The 10,933-nt window shown below is 43.8% G+C and overlaps 2 protein-coding genes across 2 annotated transcripts in view; both read right to left on the bottom strand.

Annotated features, from left to right (window-relative positions):
• Positions 1 to 5,043, bottom strand: part of LOC115141457 (bone morphogenetic protein 2-like) — a 29,626-nt gene extending 24,583 nt beyond the window's left edge. Inside the window, exon 1 of the mRNA XM_065000196.1 lies at positions 4,853 to 5,043. Coding sequence (XP_064856268.1) covers positions 4,853 to 5,043 — 191 coding nt within the window. The remainder of the gene's footprint in view (positions 1 to 4,852) is intronic.
• A 1,273-nt stretch (positions 5,044 to 6,316) lies between these two features.
• LOC115141456 (gem-associated protein 7-like) lies at positions 6,317 to 7,736 on the bottom strand. The gene is made up of 2 exons (XM_029680337.2): positions 7,621 to 7,736; positions 6,317 to 7,407 (listed from the first exon to the last, which is right to left on the bottom strand). Exon 2 carries the CDS (start codon positions 7,388 to 7,390, stop codon positions 7,004 to 7,006), a length of 387 nt encoding a protein of 128 aa, XP_029536197.1. The 5' UTR covers positions 7,391 to 7,407; positions 7,621 to 7,736; the 3' UTR covers positions 6,317 to 7,003.
• Between the last annotated feature and the right edge of the window lie 3,197 nt (positions 7,737 to 10,933).

Consider the following 10,933-nt stretch of genomic DNA (forward strand, 5'->3'; position numbering starts at 1 on the left):
TGTGGCCAGGTGTGGCCTGTGGCGTCACGCCACCAGACCCATGGCCTCCCTCCACACAGGGCTTCATCTACAGGTCACAGGGTCAAGTCTATCCAATCAGCACTCCAGAATGGGAGGAGAGGAGCACCAGGCTAGGACAGGGTGAGGCTGAGGTCCAGCTTCACTGTGGCAGGGAGTGTTACAGCACATACTAGGGCTGATGAAGGAGAGCTAGGCAGGTTATGAGGAAGGGGGGTATTAGAGGTTTTGGAGTAGTGGGGAGGGTATGGGGGGGGGGGGGCTGGTTGGAAGGATTACAAGGAGGTGGGGTACAGAGGAGGTTGGGTGGAAGGCAGTGGGGGGCTAGGGTGAAAGAAGATGTCCTCTCCTCGTTATCTAGAGTAGGTTCAGTGTTTACCCAGATTCCAGCTCGAAGATACCATCAGTAAATAAGCGGCCAGGGAGACGTGCTCTGGGACCCAGCCAAAAATGACCTGCACCCCGCCACACACACCGACACCACCCCTGCCATCCGATGCAAAACTATGAGCTCTGAGGGACAGGGGTGGAAGGCCAATGGGGGAGGGGGGGGGGGGGTCTCATTTAGACCTATAGGTCTCATTTAGACTGATAAATGCATATCACATTAATACAGTACTCAATTATAAAGTGTCTTCCTCCCCACTCGTCCCCATCGCTCTCCATGCTCTAGTGACGGACCACATTATCAACATCATACTGACTCTTTCAAAATGACAGTGTAACGCCGTTTGATTCACTTCAAGATGACCAAGTGGTTTTGCATTCTGCCCTTCACTCTCTTCCCATCTCAGCCTCCCTCTCTCCATCTCTCCCTGCGACAGAGTGATGAGACAGTAGAGAGCAGACAATGTCGGATTCCCTGGTAATTTCGGAGGGGACGGAAGTAGCCGTGGCGTCCCACCCTGGGCCCAGACTGAGCTCACTGATGATTCACCGGCCTGCGTGATGAAGGTTGGCGACCCCAATTTGAAAGAGGGAGGAGGAGGAGGAGGATGATAAGAACAGTGGGAAGAGGGAAAGGAGGGGACGGCAATACCTAAATCAGTCTCTCGCTAATGGGCAGATGTCCTTGTCCCTGACACAAGTAAATCAAGCTTTATGAGAAGAGGGAGGGAGGGCGAGAGAGAGTAGGCCAGAGGAAGTGAACGAGAAAGACATACACTACATGACCAAAGATATGTGGACACCTGCTCATCATTCCAAAATCATGGGCATTAATATGGAGTCAGTACCCCCTTTGCTGCTATAACAGCCTCCAATATTCTGGGTTGGCTTTCCACTAGATTTTGGAACATTGCTGCGGGGACTTGCTTCCATTCAGCCACAAGAGCATTAGTGAGGTTGGGCACTGATGTTGGGCGATTAGGCCTGGCTTGCAGTCGTAGTTCAATGGGGTTCTGTCCAGGCCAGTTAAATTCTTCCACACTGATCTCGACAAACCATTTCTGTATGGATCTCACTTTGTGCATGGGGGCATTGTCATGTTGAAACAGGAAAGGTTGCCACAAAGTTGGAAGCACATAATCATCTAGAATGTCATTGTATGCTGCAGCGTTACGATTTCCCTTCACTATAACCAAGGGGCCTAGCCTGAACCATGGAAAACAGCCCCAGTCTATTATTCCTCCTCCACCAAACTTTACAGTTGGCACTATGCATTGGGGCAGGTAGCGTTCTTCTGGCATTCTCCAAACCCAGACTCATCCGTTGGACTGCCAGATGGTGAAGCATGACTCATCATTCCAGAGAACGCGTTTCCTCTGCTCCAGAGTCCAATTGTGGTGAGCTTTACATCGACGCTTGGCATTGCACATGGTTATCTTAAGTTTGTGTGCGGCTGCTCGGCCATGGAAACCCATTTCATGGAGCTCCCGATGAACAGTTCTTGTGCTGACTTTGCTTCCAGAGGCAGTTCGGAACTCGGTAGTGAGTGTTGCCACCGAGGACAGATTATATTTTTTTGTGTTAAACAAATATAGAATATATAAATATAATATATTTTATCTTTGTGGCAAAGTAGGTGAAAGGATGATCTCTGGATGTGTGGTTCCCACCGTGAAGCATGGAGGAGGACTTGTGATAGTGTTGGGGGCACTTTGCTGGTGACACTGTTAGTGATTTATTTAGAATTCAAGGCAGACTTAACCAGCATGGATACCACAGCATTCTGGAGTGATACGGCATCCCATCTGGTTTGCTCTTAGTGGGACTATCATATATTTTTCAACAGGAAAATTAACCAACACACCTTCAGGCTATGTAAGGGCTATTTGACCAAGAAGAAGAGTGATGGTGCTGCATCAGATCACCCAACCTCAACCCAATTGAGATGGTTTGGAATGGGTTGGGCTTCAGAGTGAAGGGAAAGCAGCCAACAAGTGCTCAGTATATGTGGGAACTCCTTCAAGACTGTTGGAAAAGCATTCTAGGTGAAGCTGGTTGAGAGAATGCCAAGAGTGTGAAAAGCTGTCATTAATGCAAATAGGCTACTTCGAAGAATCAAAACTATTTTTTGGTTTGTTTAACACTTTTTTGGTTACTACATAATTCCACGTGTTATTTCATAGTTCTGATGTCTTCACTATTATTCCACAATGTAGGAAATAGTCAAATGAAGAAAAACCCTTGAATGAGTAGGTGTGTCCAAACTTTTCACTGGTACTGTGTAGTGTAGATTGAGACTGCAGTCTGTCTGGGGAGAGGGCTGGTGGGCATGAGTGCGTGTGTGAGTTAAATTATAAGCAATTAGGCCTGCCTTTTGAAAACACGCTTTTGATGATGTGAAGGAGAAAAAAAGATGCGTACAGGAAGGAGAGTAGAGGGGAGAATAGCTGTACTGTAGTGTAGCAAGGACTGGAGGATAAGGGGCTTTGGAGTGAGGAGGAGGGACTGAGTGTCGGGAACCGTCCTCCCTTCTGTTCTTGTGGGAAGCTTAATATTAGTGTAGCGCTCCAGTCACAGACACAGCGTTAATGACCACAGGAAGAAAAATCTTTAAATGTATGCGATTCTGCCCCTGATTAAATAGCTTTTACGAGACTGCCACTTCTCAGTGCCAGGGCACTTTCCCTTGTAGATAAATTACCAGACATCTCCTTCGCAACTCTGTTAAAATAACCTGATTTAGTCATTTAAGGGCATGCAAGAATGTCTACGGTATTCTTGCTCATCGAACAGGAATGTTATTCAACATAACATGTTGAAAAAAAGAGCCTTTGGCATAGCATGGTCAGTCCTGGGCCCTCGCCCACACCGAGCTCCAACAGGAAACCGTTTCTCAGATATTGCCTGTCTACTTCCTGTTTTTGTCTAATTAAAGGATTATTGCAGTGAAATCCTGACAGCCTGGAATGGTCCGTTAATACTGTTGGACATGTTTTCTGGCCTGGACATCTGCAATGAGGTTCAGGAGTGGTTGGGAGACCAAGGAAGGTCCCAACTTAACTGGAAATATGAAATGTATTTACCTTCCCCTGGCCTTTGAATGTGTAGAGGACAGAAATATGGAGGACTCTGTTTAACCCTTTTGGAGGGTTGGATGGACTCATTTGTCATCATGCTTATCCACAAACTTAACAAAATGGCAGCTTTGCTTTCCTGCCCTCCTCTGATTGGCTGGGGAGTGAACTTCATTGCTTGTGAGGGGATTCAATCATCAGTTGGGAGCTCTGTTGGTGGGTCATCAGCATCATAGACAGTCATTAGAAGCATCTTCCTGTGTTTAGCCTTGTGGGAATGGGAGTGGGCCAGTTAGGGCTCTCTAGGCTTTGATGTAGATCAATTAAGATAACTTTAATCTCTTACTAATTAGTAAACCCCCTTCTTCATCTTTTCCTGTCTAGACTGAGTACATGCAACCCCCCTCCTGTCCTTCCCCATAAGGTCACTCAGGAAGCAAAACTATGTTCCCCTACTTTACTATGATGTGTTGGAAAGCAGTTAGTCAGCAGCTGATATGCTCAAACCATAGACCGTATATAAATACACTCAAACCTAGGGAAGAAAGAGAAGTTGGAATTTCAAGTCATTTATGATTCAGTCTAAATAGTTGAACATGTTTCATATACATAGCCAACCTACTCAGACACTACTGATAGGTGCAATGTTTCCTGGGAGATGTTGGGGTCAGGAACACATAGTCCTATACAGATATAGTATTCCATAGTATTTTATAAATGAGACCTCCTTGTATGAGTGGTATTGTTTGGGTTTGGGGCCCAGACGTCTACTTGCCGGGTCTATCTGCTGGCATGGTCTCCTGCCTGGGTCTTTATCTCCCTGGCCACTTGAGCCAGGGAAGTGAGCCTGTCCCTCACAATCACTGGAGCTCCTCCAACATACCCTCACAGGCTAGTCAAACAAACCTGGGGAATGCCGCCTAACCGTGACTGAGTCAGCCCCCCCCTCTGTCTGCTCTGACTGCCGCACAGCGACACAATGGGCACATTCCAGTCAACATCTCCGGCGGCCCAAGGAGCCACCTTCTCAATCTCCTGAATGGAGAAACCAAACAGCAGCATGTATGATAGAGGGCGCTGTGACCCAGTCACCACTGTGTTTTTCATATTATTCTAATCATGTCAAGTTTTTTTTTTTTTTGGTGGTACTTTTACCCCTTTTTCTCCCCAATTTGTGCCAGCTCATGTACACCGATGTCAGTTCAAAACAACGCTACGGTGGATTTGGAGTGCAAGATAAAGACGAGACACATTCAAGAGCTTACAATGCCCTGGGTGTTACAGTAAAAAGCATACATGCTTTGTTATCTTATTGAACCTGTATTTATCCAGATTAGCCTCAATGAGACCCATTAAAAAAAAAAATGTATTACCTCGTCCACGACAGCAGGGTGCAGTCTGAAAAATGTATCTCTATATGTTTTGAGTCCTCGAACCTCATGCCAGCCTGTACCGATGAGTAATAATCTGAATAATTTCTCAACCCCAGCGCTCCTAAACCAAAAACAAAAGACTGAATCGGTGAACCCCTTATGAGGCAGTCATAGAAGGAAAACACATACATTCCTTAGAAGTAACTGCCCAACAGTTTTAATGGAGGGAATTATGGGCAGGGTATGATTAAGTGGATGTGGCCATGTATTTTTGTAAGTTATCACAGACAGTTGACAGGAAGTGAGAGGAACCACAAACAGGAAGAAGCATAATGTGCTTCCTGTTGGCTGATGGTGTGACAGGGCAGATTCCTTGTACCATCGTGACAGCCCCTCTCCCCTTGTAACACTGGCGCACACTTACACCTGCGCACAGGGATGTTTTTCCACTTGAATCAGAGAAGCAGACTGCCAACAAAGAGAAACTCAAGAGTAGATAACATTGAGAAACAGTGTGCCCACAATGCAACAAATGAGGCAGGCCACCAGATTCAGTCCACAGCACAAAAAGAGGATTTTCATTTAGTGACTATTCAACTTCTTCTCACTCAGACAGTAAACACACAGCAACTAGATGTAACGTCTCACTCTATTGTCGATACACTACTGCAACAAGATTAACATTCAGACCACGTGCTTCACTGAGCTTGAATGGGACGCACATCAAGGAGAGAGTGCGGGCTGGGAGGGAGTTGAGCGCTGCTGTTGCTGCCTGGGAATATGAAATTAACATTGGTCGTCCTTGAGGGCTTCCTGATTTAATCACAAGGGCCCAATAACGTCACAGGATTTCACTCATACTTTAGAGGGGGCGGGATGGTTATGACTCACCCTCTCATTGTTGACCGTCTCCACAAAGCGGTCGGTATCATTCAGGCACAAAAGAGGGAGACTGTGCACTGCACACCGATTGCCTAATGCATTCCAATAAAATTATTTATTGGAGACGCACCTTTTAGGAAGATTACATATTACCGATGCCTCGTCATGAGGGCGTTTTGCGAGGATGATGAATCCTGACCACTACTGACCACTCATCAGGTCTGTTTCAACTGACAAACGTGTAAACTAAGGTATCATATTAACCCATACACAAAGTATGTAAGGAGATTTGACCGTAAACAGTAATTTATACTTGTTTAGTTCACTGTAGGCTCTCTTATTCATTTGTGAATATTATATTTGCAGTCTTAAAGATTGGGCAGTCGAGATCATTTAGGCTAGGTCATATTAAATTTAGAAAACCAGAGGTTGCAATATCTGTGTTGACTGGCACAATACTGAAAGGTAGGCCTACATTTCAGGGTCTTATCAAAATATATGTAAAAAAAATTAAAGCCATATGACACTGAAAGACGTGACCACCGAACGTGAATATTTCATTCAGTGAGGAATACGATAAGCTCGATACTACCACCACTTTATCTGCAATATATAGCCTACTTAAACGAACACATTATCAAATTCAATGCAAGTGACTGACTAAACATTCTGTCTTTTTTTTTTAAAGAAAAAAAAGAAGTTCATATGCCCATTGGTAAACATATCTCAGCAACAGATCTTATGAAAAGGAAGACAAGAAACACATTGTCCTGTAATCACAAAATAATTGCAAGATTCAGGTTTCCAGACAATTATATCCAAATTCCACCTGAAGACATGTGTTTATCTCCCATCTCTTCCTAATGAAATGGACAGCTGAGTGTCAGAGAACCTGGTGGTATGGGTGCCCCCTGACATACCCGTTGTAAAGACAAGTGCTGACATCTCTCTCCAGTGGAGGTATATTGAATTGGAAACTACAAAACAAAAATCATAGACATACTGTATAGCAGTGTTCTCAATACCTGGCTGGCCACATAAATATAACATATGACAAGTCTACCCCTTAATCAAAGTAACAGAATAATAAATGGTAACATCTTGCTACATATTCACCCAGACAGAACACTGTAGCAATGGAACTGTCATCATTGACTCCCCAAAACGCACTGTATGTCAAACCAAATCATATTAAAAATAACAGTACAAATCAGATTCAGTTTGTTGGATATCTGCTCAAAAACAGCACACATTGGTGTACAGCACTGTTCAGAGATCAAAGGAGTATGAAATGACATCCTGACACCTGAGCAGAGCTTCTTTCTGCACCCCAATGGGGGTCTGTAGTTCCGAAACTTGGAAGTTGAGCACGTCAATGTCCGACGCTCCAAACTTCGCCTCAACCTCGACTCTCTCGTACATGTGGAATTGCACCTGCTTGTTGGTCATGGCTATGAGCGTTCTCAGGAAGCTTTCTCTCAAAGCCGACCGTGCACGCTGCTCTTCTCCCACTTCGACAGAGTCAGTCCATGTTTCAGTCGAAGCAGAAATAGTTGTTGGACACAGCGCGACGAAACGGGTTGAGTTCGGGTCGAATCCGCGGCCATTCGGATCAGGTCCTCTCGGGAGGCGAAGCACGGTCACGAGCGTACTCATTTCGAGTTTTTGTCGCCCTGCAATCAAAAATTGCGACAGATGTTGGCATGACGTGCAAACAAAGTTAGTAGATTCAATTTAAGCGAAAATATAACGACACTAGTTAGTGTTTGCTCTGTATTGGTTGACTGTGTTGACATTCACTAGCTAGCCAGCATGCTGTGTAGAGCAAAGCTAGCTAGTTTTGGTTCATAGCTAGAAAAGCGAAGTCACTCGTATTTAATACTTACCGACTCAGAGTAAACAAATTCTCTTTGAAGTTGGCCAAAGAGAACGTTTTATGAGGGTCGTTTGAGTATGCACACCGTACATTTTGTTGTCCCTCTGTTAAATGTGACCGGAAAATGTCATGTATTTTATCTTTTGGTTCCGCAGTAGGCAACTCGACACAATCTTTGACACTGATGCCGCCTAGCGAATAAATGAGGGAGCACTCCAAAGTCGATGTGCACTGTACACCAAGGTAGTAGGCAGGCTGTGACTGTAGTTAGGCTACTGGGGCAATGTGATGCATTTAGCTAGCCTGTTTACTCTAGTGTTTGTATAAAAAAGAAATAACTACTCCTATTTGATTGATCATACTACTGGATCAATGAGCTTGCTCCACTGAGAAATGTTGAATATTAAATAATGTGGGCTATGTTCAGATTCAGGTGACAATAAAAACTATGATACATTTGAATGTAAATAATTACAGCTTATAACGAGGGGGGCTTCAAATTACTTTTCAAAGTGTGTGTGTGTGTGTGTGTGTGTGTTTTTTGGCCTCACCTGTTTGAGTGGTCGCCTGTGAATGCCCTCACCCACTAGTACGCTCAAGCTGATTCTTAGGTTCTGATCGGCTACTACAGGACGTCTGGTAAGAATAGGCAGATGCGCTTTCTGTCTCCGTTCAAGGCTTTTATTCTTCTATCTTCAACACACACACACACACACACACACACACACACACACACACACACACACACACACACACACACACACACACACACACACACTACACCGTCCCAAACAAACCAAATTCTCTGCTATAAGCCACCTCCAATATCATTCTAGAGAATTTGCCAGTATGTCCAACCAGCCTCACAACAGCAGACCATGTGTATGGTGTTGTGTGGGCAAGCGGTTTGCTGATGTCAACATTGTGAACAGAGTGCCCCATGGTGGTGGGGTTATGGTATGAGCAGGCATAAGCTAACGACAACAAACACAATTTGAATGCACAGAGGTACTGTGACGAGATCCTGACGTCCACTGTTGTGCCATTCATTCGCCGCCATCACCTTGTTTATGAAACATTCATGAAACATTATTATGTTTCATGATAATACACTGTCTCAAGGATCTGTAAGGATCTCAAGGATCTGAAGCTGAAAATGTCCCAGTTCTTCCATGGCCAGCATACTTTCCAGACATGTCACCCATTGAGCATGTTTGGGATGCTCTGGTGTCGATGTGGATGACAGCGTGTTCACGTTCCAGTTCCAATATCCAACAACTTGAAGATTTTTTTTTTTACATTAATAGCACACATTTGAATGTTTAAAAAAAATGCAGCCTATAATGAGAGGGCCTACTTTTCAAAGTGTGAGTATGTGTTTATTTCTTACAGTATCACTCACTACTTTGTGAGTTGCATTGTTTGGGACAAACAGTAGCGTGCAATAGGGGTTTACATGCAACATGTGGTGATAGATTATTTGTAGATAAATATATGTATTTTACAATTTAAAACACCAGATATGTGGATAATGCATTTAAAATCTTTGAGGATGACACAAAAAAAGTTTGAAAATGTACTTTCTTGGTCGTTCTCTTAAATAAATGGTTTAAAAAGGCACGAACATCCACATAGTAGGCCTAAGCTACACAGTAGAGCTAGCCATTCTAGGCATACTTGGGTTACACATATAACACGTAACAAAACAAAGGACAGGACCACATTGTCCTAGCCATAGAGCAAGACTCCCTCAGTAGATATGCGATCTCAGGCTCCTAAAGTGAGTTAGATGATGGTTTGATGATTATGATGATGCCAGGTGACGCCAGATGCTGGTGACGCAGTTGGCTTAACGACTTTGACGTCATCCTCAGCTCAGCATCTCTGTAGCCTGTACTTTGTGCTCCTCCACATGTAGCACCCACTTGGGTGATGCCTCTGCTGCTGCTCCAGTGCAAAAAAAAAAGAAGCCCATACCACACATTCAGTCCAGAGCAGTAGTCATCCTCACTTTGAACTCTCTGCCATTTCCATAATGCAGTCAGGTCTCATTGATCAAGAAGCAGCTGGTGCTGAGTTGCATCTTTTAAATTCAAACATTGGCCAGGGGCTAGCTACAATGGTTCCACAAGCAAAGGTTTTGAGCTCATGCCTCGGACAGTCTGTAGGTAGATTGCATCATTCTATCATTGCGCCACACTATCACAGGAGGAGATGCCAATCTATCAGTAGCCTTAACTGTTGCACAAATTGGCTATCTTTTTGTAAATGAACGGACGTGGGAATGTTTCAGTCCGAGAGTCTCACTCCCTGGCACTAGAGTCCTGCATCAGGCAAAACATTTTTCTGCTGGCGGGTGGTCCCTGAGTTGAGGCAGAACTTGGTTAATTACTATTGCGCAACTACATGACCAACAATTTTTAAAATAGGCACGGTGGGCTTTTGGTTTCTCTCCCTCTTAAAACAGGAAGAACTCTAAATTACCAACTGGCTTTATTTACCACAGTGTGAAAGAGTGATAGACCATCTATATAAAGTGAGTTTCTGAAACAAGGAGTCCTTATATGCTGATGTGAAGAAGACACGGAATGAAAGAGAGTCCAGCGAGGATAAGGGGGAAAAGGTTGCTCATATTTTCAAGTCCTGAGCCACTTCATAAATGCACTAGCTTATTTTGGCAATCGAATATATTAGTTTAGGCTTGGCCTATTTAGGAGGCTATTACGAAACATAAAGCTACATTTGTCAGCATAAAGCTGAGTGACTCACTCATTCGTGGCTTTGGATTTTTTTTTTTTTAAGTAACAACAATCTTTCTGTTAGTCTCTAATAAAGAAATGTTTTGACCAAGTTAATCTGCTCATGTTGTGTGTGTTCAATTATTTGTGACTTTGTGGTTACAATGAAAAATGTAAATGACTAATCAGATCCGTGTTGCAAGCTTGTCATTTTTTCTTATTTCATTATTTTGTACGATTTTATTTGATCTTTTAGACAAAACAAAACATACACAATACAAACGGAAACTACATCACACCTGTCCAGACCCACCTGCTCACACCCCCATCTCCAGCGCCCACATCACTTTCCACCACTTGGCCTCAAACTGCACCGAGTCGCCCACACGCACTTGCAACATTTGGATAATAAAGCATTTAAAGGCTGACATTGGTTGATTTTCAGTTTTGAAGTATTATGTATACATATTACAAAATGATTGATGAGAAAAGTATTGTCCAACTCATAGGGTATCTCACTGCACCTTTGTATGCCATGTCTTGAAATATGCAGACAGATGGATTAAACGTTCATTTCTATTGTAA

This window comes from Oncorhynchus nerka, linkage group LG14 (assembly GCF_034236695.1).
Source record: "Oncorhynchus nerka isolate Pitt River linkage group LG14, Oner_Uvic_2.0, whole genome shotgun sequence".
Lineage (NCBI taxonomy): Eukaryota > Metazoa > Chordata > Actinopteri > Salmoniformes > Salmonidae > Oncorhynchus > Oncorhynchus nerka.